General features: G+C 45.8%; 1 protein-coding gene across 2 annotated transcripts in view; it reads right to left on the reverse strand.

Moving 5' to 3' along the window:
• Tbcd (tubulin folding cofactor D) overlaps nucleotides 1-24,706 on the reverse strand; it is a 157,765-nt gene that overhangs the window by 32,060 nt on the left and 100,999 nt on the right. For both annotated transcript variants that reach the window (XM_038329036.1, XM_038329035.1), the window contains exons 16-22: nucleotides 20,803-20,832; nucleotides 16,577-16,662; nucleotides 7,918-7,998; nucleotides 6,140-6,213; nucleotides 5,347-5,464; nucleotides 2,717-2,777; nucleotides 1,203-1,225 (exon numbers count right to left, since the gene is read on the reverse strand). In XM_038329036.1, coding sequence (XP_038184964.1) covers nucleotides 1,203-1,225; nucleotides 2,717-2,777; nucleotides 5,347-5,464; nucleotides 6,140-6,213; nucleotides 7,918-7,998; nucleotides 16,577-16,662; nucleotides 20,803-20,832 — 473 coding nt within the window. The remainder of the gene's footprint in view (nucleotides 1-1,202; nucleotides 1,226-2,716; nucleotides 2,778-5,346; nucleotides 5,465-6,139; nucleotides 6,214-7,917; nucleotides 7,999-16,576; nucleotides 16,663-20,802; nucleotides 20,833-24,706) is intronic.

Below are 24,706 nucleotides of genomic sequence, written 5' to 3' on the forward strand. Positions count from 1 at the left end.
CATTCCACACTGCACCCTGAGCTGAGATGACAACCTTCTTAGGGAGTAAACGTGGACAGAAAACATAGGTATGATGGAACCACAGCACAGGGAAACTGAGGCAGATGAGCTGCCAGTAGAAAAGGGCCAAGTGTGGTGGTACATTCTTCCAGCACTCATGAAGCAGAGGGAGCTCTGCAAATGCAAGGCCAACTGGTCTACACAGTGAATTCTAGACCTGCCAGGGCAACACAGTGAGGTCCTCCTGTCTTTAAAAAGAAAGGGAAATCCCAGGACTGGTGAAATGGTTCAGCAGTCAAGAACTCTAGCTACTTTTCCAAAACATCCAGGTTCAATTCCCAGTGCCCATGCAGCAGCAACCATCTCAAAGAAACCAGACACCTTCCAGCCTCCTTGGGCCCTGCATGCATGTTGTCTATAGACACACAGGCAGGCAGAGTATAAATATGCATAAAATATTTCTTAAAAGACCACAGTGGGGCATAGTAAGAACCTATCTAAAATAAAACGAAACAGAAAACTAGCATACACACTAATAGGGATGAATCTCAAAACACACTAGAGAAAGAACCAGACCTAAAGGCTTTACATAGTATCCCATTTGCACAGACTGCAGAGACAGAGAGCACTCGAGGTGGTGTACCCAAGAGTCAACAGCCACCAAAGCAGAGAGGCAACCCAAACGGGCAGGACACAAGTGTCTTCAGTCACTGAACTGCCAAGGGTACACTGAACCGTGGGGTGCCTGACTTGTGACTTCAGCTTCCAAAAAGCCTAAAGACACCAAAGAGTTACAGCCTTCATGCCCCTGAATCTTGGGCTGAGTGGCAGCTGCATGTCTTCAAAGTGAACATGTAACAGTTCACAAAGTTACAGATGTTACAAAGTTATAATGCTACAAAGTAAACATGTAACAGGACAGATGAAGGTGAGCCATTAGCTTAAAAGTACAACAAGGGGTAGCAAAATAGCTCAGTAGCTGAAAGGTACCTTTTACCAAGGCTGACAACCTGAGCTCAATACCTGGAACCCACAAGACAGAAGGAAAGAATGAACTTTAAGCTGTCCTGACCTCTACTATTGCACATGGCATGTGTTTTACACACACACACGCACACTCACACGCATACTCACACACACATATATGGAACTTAAGTGCTTCAGTGAACCAGTTGTTACAGACACACATTTTCATTACTTACCTATAGAGATGCCGATCATAAAGCTAAAATTAAAGAATGAGAAGTCAGTTATTTAAGTTATTTAGGCTAATTTGTTATGCATAAGACAGTGGCTATCAGCAACCTAAGAATGATGGCCGGGTGACGAATCTGAGCTCTTAGTTGCCAGAGAGACAGTCAGGGAGGTCAGACGACAAAGGCCCACCTCGTTGTGCCTGGCCTCGGTTACGTTTTTTGGGTTCATTATCTCTACAGGGAAACGGAGGCACACAGACGTGAAGAAAGAGGGTAGCCCTTTTCATCCTGGGCCACTGATCACCATTCAGGCAGAAAACTCATCATGCCAAATGGCTCTGGTGTTTTCTGTCTCCAGAAAAACTCAAAAGTAATTTAGTTCATTGTTATGAGTACATCTAACATTTGCTGGGTATTCACACAACTGTCAGTTCCACCAAACTCTTTAGACATACCAGAAATTCCCACAAAAACTAAAAGCAGCATCCCTGTTACCACCCACATTCCTCAGAAACAGAAAGTCCTGGTTCAGAGGACACAGGGGCTCCATTCTCTGAGCCTCTGCATGGGGCTGCCACCCTCCCCACCACACCTCTCTTCCAATACTGAGCAAGGATGTCAGGCTCCGCTTCAAAGCAAAAAATGTTTAACTAAATGTCCTCATCACAGTCATTATGATCTAAGACAAACCGTTATTATAAAAAGAGGAATAGAAAAAATATTTGCAACAAGAAAGGGTACTCAGGAATGTGGAGGAATCATAATTCCTTGAAAATACCCTAGATTCCTACTTTGGTGTGGGAGGTCCTTCTGTCTATGTGTTGCTTTTATTGGTTAATGAATAAAGAAACTGCTTTGAGCTTATAGCAAAGCAGGGCTGGAGCCGGATGAAACTTTACCTGTAAGCCACAGCCATGTGGTGATATACAGATTACTAGAAATGGGTTAAATTAAGATGTAAAAGTCAATAAGAATCTAGAGCTAATGGGCCAAGCAGTGATTTAATTAATATGGTTTCTGTGTAATTATTTTGGGCGTCTGGGAAGCCAAGAAACAAACAAGTGGCCTCGAAACAATACTTTTTTTCTTTTATGTCACAGAAAGTTTTGAGAATCTCAAAATCCCAGAAAAATATACATGCTTTCTTCCCATTCCCTAAAATGTACAACATTCGGGATTAAATTTCAGGAGAGTGGAGATTAGGACCTCAGGGTCAAAGGTAGAAATGAAAGGCCGTTGTTTTATGGGTACCTAACTCTCCAGAAGGACATCTAATCCCTCAGCTGGGAACTCCTGTTAAGGACCACAGTGAGACACCAATACTGCCCTGAGACCCACTGATTGTGATACCCATGCAACAAGATGTCTTCTGGCCCCAGAGGACAAGTCTAGTCCAACTACCGATTCCAGTTAAACTCCCACAAGGGTAATGTTGGGGGAGAGAACCCATCATGTCCTGGTCAACTAGGTTAGCAGCAGATCCTGTCCAGGTGGAAGGGGTTCAGACAGACCACACAAACCTGCTGGTGGATCTGCTTCAGGCTCTGCACGGCCTTCTCATCCAGATAGTCTGTGACGGGCCTGCAGAAAGAAGCACAGCACTGAGTTCAACGAGGATGAAGCCAGAGCTCAGGTTCACAGTGAAGAACACACAGACTCAGAAAGATCAGCCTTGTCCATGCTCCCACAGTCCCGGCAGATCTCCTACTCCTGACTTCATGAAAGCTGTGCTGGGGGCTGGAGAGATGCTCAAAGGCACTGCTGCTGAGCCTGGGACCCACGAGGTAGAAGGAAAGAACCGAGTCCCCTTCAAGTCACCCTCTATTGTCCTCATCCGCACCACGGAAAACTCACGCCCACACGTGTCTGTTCCTCCCTCTCTCAGTAAATAAATGAAAGTTCAATATTTTTATATGTATGTGTATCTTTGCCATCATGTATACGTGTACCATAAGCATGACTGAGGCCCATGGAGTCCAGAGAATGTACTGGGAATCCCTAGAAATGGAGTCACAAAGGTCTGTGAACCATCACTCAGGGGCTGGGAACTGAACCCGGGTCTTCTGCAAATGTTCTTTACTACTAAGCCATTGTCTCCAGGCATTAAATTTAATTTAAAATAGAAAAAAACAAATAATAAGAAAGTAAGCAGAGAAGGTAAGATACCCACTGTCAATCTCTAGCCTCCACATACATACATGGACAAATACATTTGTATGTGTACGCACACACGTGCATGCACACACACACACACACAACCAATGCTGGTTTTAGCAGATGGGCAGCTAGGTGCTACCTTTATGCTCTGACCTACAGCCAATCTGCTGAAGACACAATCTTAAGATCAGGACAGAAGTACCCTTATTGAACACTGGGCCCCTGCTGACACCGTGGAAGTCCCCAACAGGGTTACACAGTTCCCATAGGGACCTTCTACTGTCCTCAAAGATTTCTGCTACAGTCAACCTAGCATTAAGGCTCCAGCAGGGGGGGTCTACCTGCCTGACTCACACGCTAACTCACATGCTTTATACTGAGCTATGGCATGTGCCAGGCAAGGCCAGGCAGTGTCAGCTACCTGTGGTGCCACTGTGTTTCAGGCCTAACTATGCACAGCCACAAACACCCTGGGGATCTCATATCTATTATTTGCTAGGCTGAGCTTTGTGGTAACTAACTCCAGCTCCCTGGAGATCTAGTCTGCTAGGTGCTAGGCAGAGCCACACAGAGCCCCAGTGCCCTGGAGGTCTGAAATCTCCTATGTGTTGAACAGAACCATGTAAAGTCCAACACCTTGAGGCCTTGTATAAACCCAACATCTTGGCAATGCGTCTCAAAGGTACCATGTGATCACAATGCACTGCTGAGACATGTCATGGCCCATGTGCCTTCTATCAAGGACAGCAAGGTCTTCAACATTAGGTGACCATTCCACCCATACAGATTGTGAGCTGTGTTCTGAGGACAAGGGACAATCAAGCCTCCTTGGGCTGATAGGTAGGAATGAGGTCCATGCTGTCACCCTGACCCAAGGAGCCACCTACACACAGGAAATGACTTAAGTACAAATTCAAGCTTGAACCTAAGGGCAGGTCATAGATAGCACTGTGTCTATAAGATCTTTTTTGTTTTTTGTTTTTTGAGACAGGGTTTCTCTGCAGCTTTAGAGCCTGTCATGGAGCTAGCTCTGGTAGACCAGGTTGGTCTCGAACTCACAGAGATCCGCCTGCCTCTGCCTCCCGAGTGCTGGGATTAAAGGCATGCGGCACCACCGCCCGGCTGTGTCTATAAGATCTTATTTTTGAGGAATCAACTGCACAGGAAATAAGGAAATTACACAGCTCTTGGAATGCACCATTGTGCATGGTCCTGAGTTCTTGCTTTGTAGTTATATTATAAATGCAGCCAATGGGGGAAAGGGAAACTTCCAAACTTAATTTTTTTCTTCTTTTTGGTTTTTTTTTTTTCTCCAGACAAGGTTTCTGTGTGTATCTCTGGTTATCCTGGAACTCACTCTGCAGACCAAGCTGGCCTCGAACTCTGAGATTCGCCTACCTCAGCCTCCCAAGTGCTGGGATTAGAGGTGTGTATCACCACTACACAGCCCAAAGTAGTTTAAATTATTCAAGTGGCAAATGGGGACTGAGGAGATGACTCGTCAAGAAAACACCTTGCCACACAAGTCAACCTGGGTTCAGATCCTCAGAACTCAGGTAAAAGCCAGACACAGTGGTGCATTTGTACGTACCCCCAGGAAGATGGGAGATAAGAGACCAGAGCATCATCTGAAGCTCACAGGCAGCTTGGTGAGCCGCAAGGCGGATGATGTCTTAAACAAGGGGGGCCATGAGAAAGACATTCAAGGGTTCCTCTGACCCACACGTGTTCTGTGGCACACACGTGTGTATCGATGCCACCCCTGAACAGGTGGTCACTGCTCTTGCTGTCTGAGTCCTTGGGATGATGAGGGGAAACCAAACAGCAGAGGCAGCGGAGGCCCCTTACGAATGCCAACCAGCAGTCCCAACCACCGACCGCCTCAACATAAAACAGAATCCTAAACACACAGATGATCAACCATCAGAGCAGACACGCTACTCTCCAACCCCAAATCACTACTGTTACCTAGTTTCCAGATGACATCTCCTACCTGTTGCTCTGTGAAGCCAGCTTGTACAGGGCATAGGCGACCTCTGCGCAGGAGAGGATGGCACCATGTCTGGTGTGCAGATCTGAGCTCAGTGTCATCAACAATAGTGCTGGGAAGACTGCAGTGGTCAAGTTGGAGAACACACATGGGACAACTCATTACTCAGAAGCATTTCCTCTGGGGTTGGTCAGGGTCACCACCCCTGTTTCTGGTGGGCAGAGCTCTCTCCTGGGTAACCAGGGCAACGTGCTAGGACATGGCATATAAATCAGTACATGTACACAGGTCCCCAGATGCCCAGTGAGGTCACATCTGCATATTCTCCCATTTGAACCTCTGCCCCACAGATGGTGGTAGCACTCTGCCTGAGGACAGCAGGCAGATCAAAGGCCACACAACCATAAAAGGTGACAGCACTTCCATTCTTCAATCCTTCCCAGTGAGATAAAACCTCAGCCTCTGGTGTTTAGGGACGGAAAACAGAACAGCTCCAAATTCTAAGTCACACCAATCTAGAGGCACTGACAACCGCTGGAATCCCCCATCATTTTAACCTACACAATGCAACCCACAGACTCCTTGTTTTGTGGATATCACCTGTGCTGAACACCCCAGAGCTGCCTCTTGTCTTCGTACTCTATCCTGGTTTAGCCTATAGCCTACTCTTCAGCAACACACACAGGACGTCATCTTCATGTACTATGAGAACAGCACATCTTTCTGCAGTGTGTGTGCACACAAATGCACACAGTGCACTTGTATGACGGCCGTGGGAAGTGGAACGCACACCTACCATGAGAGGCCATGTACTCGGGTACTTGTGGGGTCAGGTTGTGCAGCGCTTTTGCAGACAGTTCTCGGATGGCCCTGAGAAGTAACAGTGGCTGTTAGCAGAGGGGTTTGCACTTACTCTCCTATCGGCTTTATTCAGCAGCCCTGAGATGGAAGCAGCCAAGGATCTATCAACAGATATGTAAGCAAAATATGGTAGATACAGACAATGGAATATTACTCAAATAAAAAGGAGAGACTTCTGACGCTTGCTATGACAAAAATGACAGTTTGTAGTCAGTAGATCAAAAACTGCCCAAGGCTTCTTTTGTAAGGCTCTAAGTTAAGGATTGTTTTAATTTTTTTTTTTTTTTTTTTTGGTTTTTCGAGACAGGGTTTCTCTGCAGCTTTAGAACCTGTCCTGGACCTAGCTCTTGTAGACCAGGCTGGTCTCGAACTCAGAGATCCGCCTGCCTCTGCCTCCCGAGTGCTGGGATTAAAGGCGTGCGCCACCATCGCCCAGCGATTGTTTTAATTTTTAAGGGTCATATATATGAGTCAGAGACCCAAAGCATTAACTATCTGTCCCTTTAAAGAAAAAGCTGATAGCCTATACACAGATTCAATATCATGTTACATTTTAAGAAATTTATGAAACAAAAGAAACATTTCATAATGATAAATAAATACATAAGGAAGATGAAAAATTAGAGGTATACATGTATCTAAAAAGAGATCCTAATCAAAACACAGAAAAGAACTGACAGAATTAGAAAATCAATCAGAGATTTTGAAAGTTCAAAAACTTAATCTAACTCATGGGCTGCATATTTACAATGTGGTTTTAAATGTATTGTTGGCTCATAAACTAGTATGAAAGGCAATTTAATTTTAACCACTGGCTGGGCAAGGGTAGGTGCTCTTCTCTCCACAAGAGAGCTAATATCCTATCTTCCTGAAGGAAGGGAAGGATTTCCTGGCAAGTGGTCACAGCTAACCCAAGTGAACAACACGGAGACTTGGGCCACAGGCTCCTCACTCTGGAGAATCCAAAGCAGACTGCACACAGCTATACAAGCATAGCCGCAGCCAACGAACATTTGCAAGGCTTTGGTCCTTAGGAAGCTGAAACCCCAGTGTCAGAGTGGGCCTTTCAACCACAAAGACCCAGACTGACACTGGGCTTTGAAAGGGGCACCATGCTTATACTACTAATTCCCCCAGCATTTGCCCTGTGTTGGCTGACCAGGGCTACCTAGAAATGGTATCAGAACACTGACAGGGCTTACATCTATGTTACACAGCTGCCTTTGTTCTTTGAAGACATTTACCTACCTATGAAATACCACGATGGCCTGAAAGCTGCCACTGTCATTATGAAAACTACCACTAAAGTCTGATCAGCTCTTAGGTGACAACATGTAAGAGACCTAGGGAGGCCAAGCAGAGCAGAATCAATATGGAGGCCGGTCAAACGACCTGGAAAACCAGGCTATGCCAGCTACCTGGACTGCCCTGTCCTCAGGCAATAGCTTCCCTGTTACATATGACAAGGGTATTCAGCAATAATTATTTACATCTCAGGATTCCCTGACCAACAGCTCCAGAAGTGAAACTAGACAGACCATTAACAAGCATGCCACACACAGAGACTGGGATTTTCACTACTTATCAGATATAATTATTTTAAAATAGTTTGTCTACAATGAGAAAATACATTGATGACTTATAAGCTCAATTAAATTTCTCCTGTTGGGGAAAAGGGGGAATTTTCAGAGAATACAAAAACAGAAAACCTACCCATCCCAATGGTTGATTTTCATGGAGACCAAGTGGTCAATCATCGGCTTGGTGTATTCTTGGAAGCCAGCAATAAACACACTGAAAGACATAATATTAAGAGCTCAGGAAAGGGGCAAATATGAGCAGGTACAATGACACATGTATAAAACTCTCTTAAGCCATTATTTTATGTATTGCTTAAATATTAAAAATAAAGAAGAACATGGAGAAGCCAGAACCCGTAGCATGAATTCTAACTGGTCTTAATAATAAAAACCTGGAGTCAGCTATCAGAGGCAAAAGCTGAAAGATCAGAGAGGTAAAACAGCCAGCCACTAGTTCTTACCTCTATGGAATTCTCAGACCAAAGGGGCAACCTTGTCCCTATGAATCCACAGACTGAATGCTATCTACAAAATTTCAGACTGAATGCCCTGAGCTCGTGTCTCCTCCTGCCTTATATGTCTCTCTCCACACAGCCATATCATGCCTGTCTTCACCTCCCCAGTGCTGGGTTTAAATGCACGTGATCCCAAGTTCTGGGATCACCTTTGTGTGAGCTCTGTTTCTCTCAGAGTGGCCCTGAACTCAGAGATCCATCTGCCTCTGTCTCCTGAGTGCTGGGATTAAAGGTGTGTGCCACCACTGTCTGACCTCTACGGCTAACTAATGGCTTAACTCTGTACTCTGATCTTCAGGCAAGCTTTATTTGCTAGATCACAAACAAAATATCACTACAAGAACTTTCATGTACTGCTCTTGAGAATGGAAACTAAAACCATTACTGAGTCAAAAATAGTTTGGCCATTCCTTCTAAAGTAAAAGCTACCTACCAGATGACCCTGTGTTACTCAAGGCAGGAGAGCATCCATCCAGAAACCATGCCCACAGCTCAGCAGCATACCCAGGGCTGTGACTGGGGGGAGCAGCACTCTGTGCCCATGCAGCTGATGGAGAGGCAGACTGCTTATTCATCCATGCCACAGGCACACAACAGAACAAAGGAATGGGCTTTTTGTTTAAAGCCTGGGTCTTACTACGTTCCCCCTGGCTGACATGGAACTTGCTATGCAGCCTAAGCTAGTCTCAAAATCGCAAAGATCAGCCTGCTTCCCAAGCACTGGGATTGAAGGCATGCATCATCAAACCCGGCTTCTTTTTTTTTTTTTTCCATTTGATTTGGCTTTTTCAGAATCACACACACGAGTACTGCATTTACATCATTTTCAGTCCACCCTCTGACTTCTTTACAATTTCATGACCTCTTCAACTATTAGTGAGTGGGTATGAGTAAATACAACCTTCAAAGTATTGCTGGTCTCATTTAGTGTGTGCTCATTTAATATGCTTAAGTCTGACCGCTTGGGGCTAGATAGCCAACCAGGGGGCTTGTGTCTGGAAATGATTCTTCCTGTCCACAGCCAATAATTGCCCACAGCTCCTCATCTAGAGATGCAGCCTTGTGAGATTTCCCCGTCTACACTGGACTATGATCTGGCGCTGTCATAGTGCAGGTCTTGTTTATTGTTTCCTGGGTACAGTGCCCTGTCATATACAGAAGATATGATCAAAGAAGATTCTCTGGTCCTCGTGCTCTGACAACCCTTCCACCTCCTCTTCCATGTTTCCTGAGCCTTAGGTGTATGAGCTGTTGATGGAGGACTCTCATTGGTTAATAAAGAAACTGCCTTGGCTTTTTGATAGGGCAGGATTTAGATAGGTGGAGTAGACAGAACAGAATGCTGGGAAGAAGGGAAGTTAGTCAAGCGCCATGCCTCTCCTCTCTGGGTCAGTCGCCATGAAGCCAGCCACCAGGTCAGACATGCTGAATCTTTCCCGGTAAGCCACCACCTTGTGGTGCTACACAGATTATTAGAAATGTGTTAAGCAAGATGTGAGAGTTAGCCAATAAGAGGCTGGAACTAATGGGCCAGGCAGTGTTTAAATGAATACAGTTTGTGTGTTGTTATTTCCGGGGCTAAGCTAGCTATGCGGGAGCCGGGCGGGATGAAAAGCAGACCTGCCCGCAGCCCCTCACTACAAACTGTGTTGTGGATAAACCTACTGAGGATGGGTACCAGTGATCGGTTGCTCTCTGCATTTTTACCAATTGTGGATTTCTATGATGGATTCTCTGCTGAAAAAAGCTTTTTGATTTTGGATAAGAGATATATTTATCTGTGGATATACGGACAGATATTTAGAAAGCAGTTGGCAATAAGACTAGTTCAGAAAAAGTAACAGTTGTAGGCTCTCCTTTAGGGCCCACAACCACACCAGCCATGGGTAGGTTGGCAAGGTTTGCAGTACCTGATGTGGATACAGTACCTCCCGCTTTGAGGAGGCCTTAAGTCCAATTATATTATTGTTCAAGTGCCACTGTATGCCCTGGGTATATTCTGCTGTGCTGATCACTGTGGTTCACAGACTTTTCAGATGAATAGAACTATTAATTGCTTTTCTGCCTGGGCAGCCTGAACAGTACCTTCAGATACTATGAAAGGTAGTCCTCAGGATTATTCCAGGTTAGTTCCAGCTCGATTCCTCCAAGTCCCTTTCTGAAATGTGCTGCTAAGGGCAGCAACAAAAACCTATTAACTCTGGGAGTCTTTTGTAACTTTCCTGACCAGTAACTCAAAAGTTGGCTTCCCATGCCTGGCACTGGGTCTTTGTTAAATACTCTGGTCAGGATGAGAAATGTCCCCATGGTCTCAGGCACCTGAACAGCTGGTTCCCAGGCAGCAGTGCGGCTTTGGAAGGCTTAGGTGAGACCAGCCTTGCTGGAGGAAGTTGTCTCTGGGGGTGGGTTCCAAGAGTAAAAGGCCTCACCCACTTGCAGTTCAGTCTGCTTCTTATATGTGGTTGAGGTGTGAACTCCAGCCACCATACCTCCTGCTTGCTGCCATGATGGAATCTTAGCCCTCTGGAGCCATAAGCCCAAATCACTGTGTTCTTCTATAAGTTGTCTTGGGCATGGTGTTGTATCACAGCAACAGAAAAGTAACTATACAGTCAATGGCTCTTGGGGGAAGCAGTACCGCCAAGCGTTATCACATCCTTTAAATTATGTGTACATGTATGCAATACACTTCTCTATTGTTCATAAATTTTTAAGTAAACATAAAATGCTTCCCTGTGGATTTTCCCATCATACTTAGTGTCATTGTTTAAAGTCCTTAGATTCTTTGATGATGTTCATGACTGTTCTTTTAAATTCTGTATTCTTAGGTTCATTTTGGTAATTCTCATTTCTATAGAACTGGTGGATCTTGGTGGGTGGACTGGAGCAATAGAGGTGACTTCAATTCAGAAATAAACAAAAAGGCATGCAAATGGAACATACTGGATCTGCTTGGATTAGTATGCAGGTTGATTTACTCGTCTACGCCTAGGGAATGTGAGGGTGCTATGGATAGCCCAGAGTCCTAAGCAGTCACCAAGGTAGGCCAGCATACAGGCTGTATGACTAAGTCTAAGCCTTGGGGTGGGGATAGCACAGGCCAGCAGAGTTTCAGGAACTCAACAGACTAAGCCAGCACACAGGATATGCAACCCAGACTAGGTCTGTGGGTGGGGAAGGTGTAGGTGGGCCGGGGTCCAAGGAACTCACCAGACTGGATCAGAGCACAGGATGTCTGACTCAGGCTAGGCCTTGAGGGTAGGTATAGTTTGGGTAGGTTAAGGGTCAGACAGACCCAACAGATCCTGGTGCATAGGATCTGTTTTTATTATTTTTAGTCATTTAATGTGTTACAATCTATGTTAGTATAAACTACACGTGTGTGGGTCCCTGAGGAGGCCAGGGAAGTGTGCTGGATCTCCCGTAGTTTGAGTTACAGGCAGCTGTGAGCCTTCTGACGTAAGTATTTGGAACTAAACTCAGATCCTCTGCAAGAATAGCAACATTCTTAACCAGAGTCCCCTCTCTTGAATTTCTTGACACAACACATAAAATGAACAAACTGCAAAACAATCATCCTAAGGGAAAGAAATCAAACAAAGATGAAAAGTAATCTATAACAGAAAAATAACTTGGTGATGGTGCTCACAACCCTGTTACCCATCTGACAGTTTAAGTGTCCTCCTCCGTCAGCAGCAGCAAGCGTTATACTTTGTATGCATCTAACATGTGTTAGCTACACACCAGTAAGGCTACGGAAAGTGGTGTACAGAAGAAAAGGCACAGTTGTCAGCTTACACTAGAAAAGACTGGCTGCCTCTGATCTCAGGAAGGTATGGAGAGGCCCAAACCACATATTCACAGTCCTGTACAGAGCAAAATCGCCACAAATTCTCATGCCCTTGTGTAACAGAATTAAAATACACATCCACATCAAGATTTCTAAGCAAGTGTTTACAAGTGCCTTATTCATCAGAATAACAAACTGACAAGTGCTAACCACTGATCAGCAGGCACCTGGCAGGCAAGCTTCATGCACCACAGCAGCATGGGCACCACATCACAACACACAATACAGAGGAATCGCGGCGTTCAGCGGAAGAACTCAGACGAGGGAAAGCACACTCTTCAAGCAATACTAGAGAACACAAAGCACCCACACTCAGAGCAAGACAGAACAGATCGCAGAGATAGTGGGAAGCCTCTGTACAACAGTGAAAGTATAGGTTCCCTCGGAGGGTACACTGTCAGCACCTGCTAAACTACAATACTGAGAGACACACTGTGGGGTGCAAGGGAAACGGGTACAAGTTACAAGGCTGAGGGTACAGCTCAAGGTGAGAGCTCACCTCCCAAGCTTGAGGGTACGAGTTTCATCCCAGAACCAATGGAAAACAACTCTTAGAAACAACAAGACAGGGCTTAAAAACAATCTACAGGTGGGATGGATCTTTCTAATTTAGTTAAAACAAAACTAGAACCGTAAAAGAAGTTAAAGTATTAAAACAAAAAACTTAAAGCTCTAAGAAAAATATCTTTCAGGAAAAAATAAAAGTCAAAGTGAACTAGCATAATCTAAGGAAGAAGTCAGATGCCAGGGTGGCAGGACAGAGCATAAATGGGGGTCAGGTAGCCAGGGTAGGAGGAGGACCAGAGGGGACACGGGATGGAGGACGAGAAACGGAACAGAAATGACGGTTTAGGCAGGTGGAGGCACTATCTTGAGGTCGCCTTGCTCTGAGTGACTTAGAGGACACAGTATATGAGATTCCTGGAAAACATACTAGATAATAAAAAAGGTGAGTTTTTCAAACGGTGCTCAAGGCTAGAGATGTTGAGAAACAGCAGACAAATGCCCTGGGAAAATGGCCTGGCAGAGAAACACCGTATCCAGTGGCCACAGGGTTAAATCACACAGACCAAAGTTTTTCAACCAGTTAACGGACAGACTCTCGTATGTTCACAGGGACCTGACAACCCATCCAGATTCCTATGAAATCTCATGGTAGAGGCTTTGTGGTCCGTACACGTGAAGTCCAGGGGTGAGAAAGCTGAGGACAGGGGCACGTCCTCCCTGAGGACCATGAAATGATTGTTTTCCAACTACTACTCACTTGTCCACGACCCACGCCTTACACAAATGCATATTTAAAACTACATTACAACTGTATGTTATGAAACATGTGCAATTTTTTTAAAGGTTTTGACACAAAAGCCTGCAGGACACTGAGAGAATATATCAATCCAGTTAAAAATAATACAAACTGTTGTATGATGTTTTCTTCTTTTGGCTTTTTGAGGGTTCTGCCACCTGGCTCCCAAATAAATCTACACACACGGAGGCTTATTCTTAGTTATGAAAGCACAGCCTTAGCATGGCTTGTTACTTGCCAGCTTTTCTTAAATTATCTGGACTACCTTTGACCTCTGAGCTTTTATCTTTGTCTATTTCTATTCCTATGCCTTTCTCTACTGTTGCTCAACACTTGCTGTGTAGCTGGTGGCTGGCCTCTGATGTCCTCCTCTCCTTTTTCTCCGGCTCCTCCTTCTCTTTGTCCTTGGTTCTCCTTCTGTTCATACTCTCTGCCCGTCAGCTCCGCCTGTCCTTGCCCCTGCCTCACTATTGGCCATTCAGCTCTTTATTAGGACCATCAGGTGTTTTAGACAGGCCCAGTAACACAGCTTCACCGAGTTAAACAAATGCAGCGTAAACTAAAGTCACGCACCTGAAAATATTCCCCAACAACGAACAATACCACCAAACATTCTAGTGATATTTCATTGTATTTTAATAAATAAAACTTGCCTAAAGATCAGAGAGTAAAACTGCCACACTGGTCAGCCCAACAGACCAGGCAGTGGTGCACACACCTTTAATCCCAGTAGCCACACTAATTTGCCACAGAAACTGGGCAGTAGTGGTGCACGCCTTTAATCCCAGCACTACGGAGGATTAAATATGGGAGGAGAGAATGTCAGTTTCATTCTAAGGATTCCTAGAGGCAGGACCACCATTTCGGACTAAAGTAGAGGTAAGAGCCAGTGGCTGGCTGTTTTGCTTTTCTGACATTCAGGCTGAACCCCAGTATCTGTCTCTGGATTTTTACTAATTGTGCTGCAGAACATCTGAGAGAGAATATATGAAGAACCTCAAACTCCCACCAGGCACAGAGCCGAGGGCCACGGGCTTCACTATGTCCTTCACTGTGTGAATACTACAGATTTGCTCACACCACAATATATCAAGACATGTGCTGAACACATGCAGTCTACCACGCATCTTCAACACGAAAAGGTGAGCAACAGCTCTGGGTCTCACCTAGTATCTTCCCAAGGGACCCTCCTCCACTTTTGATTCTGGTCCACAGAGCAGAACACCTAGCTCAGAGGAACCTCCTCTGTAACAGCCTGGATCCTGTCCCAACTGAGGACTGTCACAGGCCCCCAAATTCAACACAGACAGAGCAGAGGGCCCAGCCTTTCCCAGTACCCACCAAGCACATAGTCTCTTCCTTAAATCCTTCATAGTCTAGTACGCCAATACCACTTGCTTTGGTGGACCAACTTCCAGATCAGTTTCCATTCACAACACAGTGCTGAACAAGCATATTGCATTTGGGAGTTGTCTTAGTTTGGGTTTCTACTGCAGTGACAAACACCATGCCCAAAGCAATTTGGGGAGGAAAGGGTTTATTTGGCTTACACTGTTCATCGTCAAAGGAGTCAGGACAGGATCCCAAACAGGGCAGGAATCCGGAGGCAGGAACTAATGCAGAGGCCATGGAGGAGTGCCGCTTACTGGCTTGCACCTCATGGCTTGTTCAGACTGCTTTCTTATAGAACCCAGGACCACCAGCCCAGGCATGTCACTACCTATAATTGGTTTGGGCCGTTCCCAATCAATCACTAATTAAGAAAATGCTCAACAGGATTACCTGAAGCCAGATCTGTATGGAGACATTAATTGTGGTGGATGACTTTAGCTTTTAATTGACAATAAAATTATCTAGCACAGGGACCTCAGAGCAAACTATGTCCCTGTCTGACCCCACTGCTTACTGAGGCCCCATGCCTGGCTCTCAGTCACGGCCTTCTACAAGCCTGGCACCTGCTATTATCCCTGTAAATCCTCCCCCCCCAGGCTGTAGCCAGGGAGATGAGACCCTGGTGGGAGGCCCTGTGCGAGGAGGCAGTGAAGCCTGCTAATGGACGGTCCTCATAAGGCAGCAGCAAGTCTGCTGCTCAGACCAGAGCATCGCACAGGCCCAGTGTGCTGGAGGTCACATTCTTTGTATTTTTACAGAACGGAAGTAATAATATGTTTAAGTTTTAGACTGATGTGGAAACCTTAGCAACAAGTAAAGTTTTTCTAAGTCCAACTTAACTACCATCTATTTTACCTAGGAAACTCCAAAAAGGGGTCACAGGACTTCACATACAAAATTCAAGTGCTAATCATCAGCAAACAAAGCACACATGGACACGAGACATGAAGCGCTGGGCTGAGGGGCAATGGCATGCAGCTGAGGGTACGCGTGGTTACACGCTTCCTGGGGGAGGGGCTGGCCACTTTTTGAGTTTAGTTATTTAGTTGTTTGTTTGTTTAAAGTCTGTCAAGGCTGGTTATGGAGAAGTGTAAATTCTGCACGGTCTGCACAGCAGGGCTGTCAGGAAATCTAACCCCAGGGCATAAAATAATCAGGAACTTTAAAAAATTGTACTTGGCATGTTTCTCCTAATTCACATCAACTAAACTACTTTATAAAGCATCCCCTTTTCACGTTAGCATTACAGTGCAAAACTAGTCCCTAGTACTTAAGTAATACAAGTAAAAATAATTTGATATGATTTCTGAAAACAGTGTTAAATATGTATTCCTTGATCTGATTTCTTAATCTTTCTTACTGATCTGATAATCAGGTAATTTCAACTTGGACACACTTTTTTATTGAAAGAGAAAAAATGAAATGCACAGTCATTTCGAATCCAAAATGTCATTTTGAGAGACCAATACATTTATGACACTGGTGGAGAGGACACAGGTAACTGTGCTTGTGGCTATTCCCCGTGTGGCGCCAACCCCGGACAGTGACGTGTGAGCACACACGTGTGTACCACGGAGTATAAAACTGGTATGAGAACACTTCAATTTGTCCTTCCTACAACATAGTTATATTCACACCAAAGAGACCACAGTATAATGAACCAGGGAACAGTAGAAGCTGATGTTTGACACCCAAGCCCTGTGACAGTTGTGTTACACACATTGAAACTTACCTTATCACAAGGAAACAGTTAGATATGTTACCAACTGCAAAATAGTCTGCTGTCGTCAAAATATCAATTCCATGAGGGAAAGTACCCTGAAAAAAGTAAAAATGAAGAAAAGAGAAGTTGAGAAATGGGACCTGAAATCACTGGTCACACGCACGCAACAGAGCGGCTCAAGCTCATGGGATGCCCAGCTGGTTGTCAGTGTTCATCCTGCCTGCCTGGCCAGACGCTGCGTGTAGTACAACTCATACTTCAAACCCACTGTTTCAACTTCAAATGCTATAAAAGTCCTTACTTTAAAAAGACACTGGGGGCCAGGTGGTGGTGCTGCACGCCTTTAGTTCCAGCACTCGGGAGGCAGAGGCAGGCAGGTCTCTGTGAGATCGAGGCCAGCCTGGTCTACAAGAGCTAGTTCCAGGACAGGCTCCAAAGCTACAGAGAAACCCTGCCTCGAAATAAACAAACAAACAAACAAACAAACAGACAAATAAACAAGCACTGGGTCCCAACAGTGCTGAAGTGGTTACTCTTGGAACTTGGTCCCCCTTTCTGGTCACAAAGACAACAGCATAGCCCTCAATTCCACAGCCTGTTGGAGCAGAAAGTCCAATGAAAGACTGGCAAGCCCTGCCTGGCTTTGAGACGTGGACATGGGCCCACAATTTACTAGTTGCCATAAGGACGGATGAGGCTGATAGAAACAGCCACTTTCAGGGCTAATGGCCAACCTATAAGAGATTCAAGGAAAGCAGCCATCAGTCTCCCAAACTCCAAAACAAGAGGCAGGCCCCTCCATTCTCACCTACCAAGAATACGCCTTGTGGAACTGCAGCCCAAAAATCATCACATTATTGGTATTCCCTTAATATTATTCCTCGTGGTTAAAAAAAAATACAATCTAGAAACTAAATAAAAAACTTTATTTTAAAAATGTAAATATAGAAAGTTGTAGCCAAATGTAGAAAGCCTTACAGCTTTGGGCCCAAAGGTGACACTCTGTTCCAAAAGCAGATGAGATTCCCAATCTATGCGCAAAGCCAGGAAAAGCGGCAGGTACCCACCACCAGCACCTGCCTGCCACAACCCTGCATCTCACACAGAGAAAGGTGTCGCCAGCTCACAACAGTCTCAGAAGTGCATCTACTCGCATATGCATGTGTGTGACCAGATCCAAAGAAACTGACGCAAAATAAAGACATTGACAATTTGAATCTCTGAATTTCTACATGGAATTCAGGCTATTTATTACCTTGGAGACAGTATCAAAAACAAAAGTTTAGTCCTTGAGCTACATATAAATACCAATTAGTCTGAGGACATGGTAGGATGCATCGTCCGTCTGGAATTCAGAAGGGCTAAAAACCCAGGCCTAAGTAAAACATGTGAGGTCTGTCAGCCTCCTGGTCCCTGGCCTCTGTCCTTCGGGCTACCCCAAGCACAGACTGAAAGGGTTAACTCCTTCCTCCATGCAGCCCACCTTCACTTCCAGCCTCATTGCCTTCACCCTTTCCGTAAGCTAATCCTGGAGCCGGATCACTAATACCTCACAACGTCACAAGCGCTACCCAGCTGCCCCAACCTCTGCCTGTGGGGAGACTGATGAACTGAGGTGTCCTGGTTCTGCACGGTGCACACTCTGTGTCCTCTTATCATGCTGCCTCATGGTACGAGAAATGTAAATGTCTTTTCTATCAGAGTTAAAAGAAGACAGAGGAAATTCCATGTTTAAAGAAATTGGTAAAGACACCATCTGGCTAGAATTCCTCAGGATTAGCATATTCTTTTTTTTTTTTTTTTTTTGGTTTTTCGAGACAGGGTTTCTCTGTAGCTTTGAAGCCTATCCTGGAACTAGCTCTTGTAGACCAGGCTGGTCTCGAACTCACAGAGATCCGCCTGCCTCTGCCTCCCGAGTGCTGGGATTAAAGGCGTGCGCCACCACCGCCCGGCTAGGATTAGCATATTCTTAAAAGTCAAGATTTCATTCTCCCTAGCAAAATACTAGTCCATTTTGAACTAGCTAATCAAGTAATATAAGGCCAAGCTCTAACCACTCAGTCTGTGAGGCACAGAGCCCCTTGCCTTGGGGTTAAAAATCAGAGCAGGACCCCTACTAGGTGTGCGTGCTTGCTGGATTATGAGTGGCTTTGCAGTAGGCAGCAGTGGTGTGTGCCTTTAACCCCAGCACTCCAGAGGCTGAGACAGGTGGATCTCTGTGAGTTTGAAGCCTAGAGCCTGGTCTATACAGAGCGAGTTCCAGGAGAGTCAAGGCTGCACAGAGAAACCCTGTCTCAAAAAAAACAAAACAAAGCAAAACAGAAAAATAAAGGTGGCTTTTGCACCTTTCTGCAGAAGTAAAACTTTCTGCTTTAACAAAATGCTTTGGATTAGGTAATTATTTATCAAGAAGACCCCAGCGTCATACATAACAACGAGAGAGAAGCCCACAGCCCAGGCAAAGGCACCACTGCAGGATGATTCACAAAAGGACAACAGCTCATGACTGAGCAGGCAAGTGGAGCCCAGGTTTGACTGTGACCAAGACGGAGGAGAGGCAGCAGTGCCCACATCACTCAAAAACAGAATAAGCAATAGGCTAAGGCTTGCCAATCATGTGGCTGTCCTCTCCTCCCCCAGAAAGGGGCCTCAGCACCCTGCACCCCAGATGTCTCACTTGAACACACAGAAGTGCAGCATCTGGGAAAAACACCTGCTCAGAGCTCAGGAACACTCCAAGCAGTCACACAGCTACTCAGCTAGACACGGCAGCTGCCCAAGGGATAACCCTAACCTGCAGAGATCCCCCAGGATACAGGAAAGGAACGGAGCATACATACAACACACACACAAAGACACATGCACACACGCACACACAGACACACACACAACACACACGCGCGCACACACACACACACACACCTACTTATTGGAGAGCCCACTCAGCTAGCCACTTGGGGATCTTGGTCAGGATGGAGGCAGGCAAGATCTAATCAACTCTGACGTCAAGACCTACGACTCCAGCAATCCAACCCAAGTGGAGGAGTCACACACACTCCCACCCAGGTCACTGGGCAGTCCTGTTACTTCCTGAATTACTCCCAGCATCCTCTACCACAAACATATGGCGGCTGACAATATTCTTACCTCACCCCCCCACAAGCCACTGACCCAGAGAACATCCATCCTGGTCTACACATCTCTAACCCCATTGTCCTTCACACACAGCCTACTCTGCACACCACGGTAGGGCTTGGCCATCCTACCTTCCTCCCTTGTAACATTAAGAAGCACCCCAGCCACTTCTGTCATGAAACCCTAGAGTGATCATTCTTAGCGGGTTTCCTCAGGGACTCTCCTCTCTGCTCAGACTCATCTCAGTAGCTGCCACTTTCCCTGGCCCCTAACCCAGTAGGATCTCAACCTTCTTAACACTGTAAGCCTTTCATACTGCGTCGTGGTGACCCCAACCATAAAATTATTTTTGTTGCTACTTCATGTATGCTATTGTAATAAATCATAATGTAAATAGCGTGCTTTCTAATGGTCTTAGGCAAGCCCCGTGAAAGGGTTATTCCACAACTCCCAAGGGGTCACGACCCATAGGTTGAGAACCATCGCTCTAGCCCCTCTCCAGCCCTCTGCGAGACTGACCATACACTTCAGTGTGTCAGAATCTTACTGGTGGCCGGGCAGTGGTGGCGCACGCCTTTAATCCCAGCACTAGGGAGGCAGAGGCAGGCGGACCTACTTTCAAGGCCTGTGATGGGTGTCAAGAGTCACGGGCACAGCTTAGGTGGCCTCAAGCACAGCTACAACACTGGTGAGTATCAAGGGCAGTTGTAGGGTCAAGGCTTTTGGGAGGTGAGGCCAGAACTTCCTCCAAAGGACCCAGCCTCCACGTAAAACACTAGGGACAGGTCAAGGCCTACAGGATCCAACGACTCACTCACCAGGAGAAGATGCTTGGTGCCTGACACAGACACAGCCCACAGCAATATGTGAAGCAAGATCCTAACCTGCATAAAACACTCATACAGAGCCTCCCGAAGCTCCCTGGTCACATGATGGTGGGTCTGGGATCAGAACTGCATGTTTATTAGCTTGCTCTGAGGTGAGGCACATTCATTACCCACACCCAATAGTACAAGAAGATATAAAACCAAAATTGTCAAAATTCCCACCTCTGAGCCTACAGGAAGTTTCAGAAATAAAGATTTATAAAGTGGCCATACCTGTCTCCCCACGTTCTCCTGGAAGGCAGCCTAAGGAGCAAAAAGAACAAACAGAGCAGGTGAGTGAGGTTTGCTTCTGCTCAACATCAGAAGATAAATTCAAAACAAACACAGCACAGTGTAAATGACCCATGGCTTTACTTTTTGAATAAAAGTCCTCTTTGTTAGCGGACCAAAGCCCTGAGGGTGGTTTGTCACTGTTTTTATGTCCTGGTCCTCTTTAAAACCACAGTTGAAGAATTCCATTTACAAAATCAAATATAATAAGAGATTGGCTTTCACTGGAAATACACTTTCACACTAATACCCCAACGAAGGTCCCAGAACACAACCCTGAGAACAAACTCCACAGGTCAGTAAGTAGACGCCAACTCCTAAACATTGTTAGGAGCTCCACAATCACAACTTCCCACCATCCCCAACACCTCAGGGCTGCCTCCTAGAGGGCACACGCCCGACTCCAACCAACTCTGAACTACCGGAGTCCTACATGCCGGGCACAGAATCAGGCCTGAAAATGCTCCGTGTGAACTTGAACAAAATTAAGTACCTCTAGGTACTTGTTCAGGTGACTCCACTTTCTTTGAAGACAACTTTTCCTGTCTCTCACACTGTCCCACCTAGGACTGTCTGAACAAAGTGACAGTGAACCCTCATGTGACTTCCCCAAGCATCCACAGCTGAGTTCCAACCAGAATTAGAGACAGCTGTGGACACAAGCTTCCTAGGGAGCTGGAGCAAAGCTACACACAACCATGCGACATGCACCATCCTGGCAAGCAGAGGTGAGAACAGATATAGGGGGAGGGCAGTGGTGGCAGAAGAAACACCCCTTACCTAAGTAGACATTACAACATGGGGTAGGGGGTTGAGAGCAAACAGAGATGTTCAGAAAGAGAACAGAGTCATGGGACCCCGGAATCTATGCATCAACCCCACAGGACTGGTAAATATCAGGACAGAAATGTAGGACAACTCCAGGACAGAGCCTCATGGCAGAGTAGAGACACTAGGTGACCTGCCCTTAGGTGGCTCTCACACTTCTAAAATGGGGGAAAGGAGCTGCTTTTTGCTGCTGGCCTTTTTGTAACTTTTGCAAACTGCCCCCCTTTAAGATGTGTGTGTGGTGTGTGTGTGTGTGTGTGTGTGTGTGTGTTTCATCTGCCTGAATCTATGTGTATCACACACATACCGAGTGCCCAGGGAGGTCAGAAGTTGGACCCCTCAGAACGTTGTTAGGGATAGTTGTGAGCTACTGTGTGGGTGCTGAGACTCAAACTGGGGTTCTCTGGAAGAGCAGCGACTGCTCCAGCTCCTTGCAGTCAATTGTTTTTCCTTTTTTTTTTTTTTTTGGTGGGCGGGGGGGTTATTGCTTTTTGTTTTTGTTTTCTTGAGACAGGGTTTCTCTGTGTTGCCCTGTCTGTCCTGGAACTCACTCTGTAGACCAGGCTGCCCTTAAACTCAAGAAATCCACCTGCCTCTGCCTCCCGAGTGCCGGGATTAAAGGCATGCACCACCACTACCGGGCCGTCAATTCTTAAAGAAAGAAACACAGAAAAAAAAGGTAATGTAAAGAGATGCAATGTCACCTTAAATATAAGCAGGGACATCTCCAAACAAGGTAAGAACTAATTCAAGATTTAAGTTGAAACAATCTTGAAAATAAAAGATTAGGGGATCACCCACACAATCTGAAGACAGACCACGTGGATATCACTTCAGAATATACACTCAGCCCAGACAGAAAACAGAAGAATGCTGGGAACAGGGTCAAGTGGATAGCAGCCTTGATACTGAAAGCACACACCAAAGAAAGATAAACAAGACAAAAACCTCACTCCAATAGCAAACTCCTGTCCATGGAGACGCTAAGACAAGGATGAAAACAACCACAGACTAGGGATCTGCAACACACATCTCCAATATAAAGGCCAAAAATCTAGAATGCATAAAGAACTCTCAAAACTCAACAGTGAAGACTAACAATCCAATCAGACAATGACTGAGACTTGAGAATACATCTTACTCAGTTGGACACAGAAAGCAAATGAGCACCCCAACAGACTCAGTATCATCAGAGAAGAGGAAACTAAAACCACACACATATCAGCAAAAGTAAGAGCAGGAAGAAACCAGGCAACCCGGCCACATCTCAGCAAAGATGAGGAGAACACATTATACTACAGTCACCCTGGGGAACAGTTAGCAGCATACTGGAAGATGGGACCCAGGAACTGTACTCTAGGCATACACCCTAAGAAGCGGAAACTGTGCACACACAATCTGTACAAAAGCGCTCATAATAATCCCAAGTCAGTAGCAACCCAGATGCCCTTTTACAGGTAAAGCCAAGACTCGGTTAGAGAACAAACCCACTTACAGAAGAAGGCGATGACCAGGAACTTCCCAACATGCTGGACACACTCAGGGAGAAGACCAGACCCAAAGGCTGCTACCTCAGCAACAGAAAAGCACTACAAAGCTGGAAGGGTAGACTGATGGTTGCTAGCAGCCATGTTTAAAAGGATCACGCAGAAACTCTGTGGTGATTCACAGGTATGTATGAGATGCAGACACACGGAGCTAACCACATACACAGGACACAGACCACTAAGAGTTCTGACTGAGACTACTGAGTTGGTGGACATAAAGATGTTACCCAGTAGAGACCCGGGGAAAAGGGTAAGCAGACTTTACTGTATTCTCATAACTCTACATGAACCTCAAGAATATCTAAATAAAAGGCAAAAGGTAATACAAGAAACGATTAGAATGAAACATTAAATAAAATACTGGGTGAAAGTCTACTGCTTCTCTCTCTCCTCTCACTTCCCCCCTTCCATCCCCTGTCCTTTCTCTCTCCCTCTCCCTCCCCCCACTCTCTCATCTCCTCTCCACTCCTCATCCCAACTCATCCCAAGTTTCCCACAAGAGCCACGCCCACTGCCTGTCCTCAGGAGAGGAACAGGCCTCTTCACAAAGTCAGCAGCACATCTAGCCTGCTGGACACTATCTAGCATGCAAAACCTGGAGTAGCTAGCAGTGTGTAACTAATCCTTTCCACCAAGCAATGCCAGGACTCTACTGTCTAGCCCTTGCATGCTGACCACCAGAGAGAGCCGGCAACAGGAAGCTCTCATGAGGATCCAAACCAAAGGCCCTGTTGCCTTAGAAGGACTGTGGCCACCAGACAAGGGACCCAGGAAGAGAGGGGTCACCAACAACAGCTGCAAGGTAAGGCCAGGGAACTGGCAGTGTCTGGCCACTTCACTTCTCACACCTCCTGGATCCTGGCCAGGTAAACAGACATCTCACACACCCAGAAAGAGAAAACCTGGAAAGGCGTTGGCCAAGAGGCTGAAGCAGCACCTAGAGCAGCAACTGCCTGAAGAAGCAGCTTCCTGGAAAGAAGTTCTTAGTGCACTCAGAACCTTTATGTCTTCAAATGGGCCTCAAATGGAGGCATCCCGCATTTTCCTGTGTTTAAATCCCACATCACTATATAAACAGCGCTGGACTCAAAAGGGACACAAGGAACTTCTTGTTAGTTTAATAGGGTTTTAGCTTCAAGAAAAAAAACAAAGATTTACAGAGTTTTATTTCACCTTGTCAATCATCCTCATCAACTCAGATCATGAAACCCAACATGGATAAATTCAACAGAAACACCTGGGTTAAAGTGCCAGGATCTGACCGGGGCCCAGTACCTCTATGTCCTAAGCGCAGGACAGATGCTTCTTCTTTCTTAAAGCCAAAAGTGGAGAGGGGAGCTAACAGAAATGGACAGGAAAGACACTTCCTCACGCCAAAAACAGTCGCCCCAACAGGGACCTGTAGCATGAGAACACTAAACACAGTCGGGGGAACCGGCTTGTTGATGCATGAGCTCAGTCAGTTCAGGTGG

The sequence above is a fragment of the Arvicola amphibius genome, chromosome 4 (assembly GCF_903992535.2).
Source record: "Arvicola amphibius chromosome 4, mArvAmp1.2, whole genome shotgun sequence".
Lineage (NCBI taxonomy): Eukaryota > Metazoa > Chordata > Mammalia > Rodentia > Cricetidae > Arvicola > Arvicola amphibius.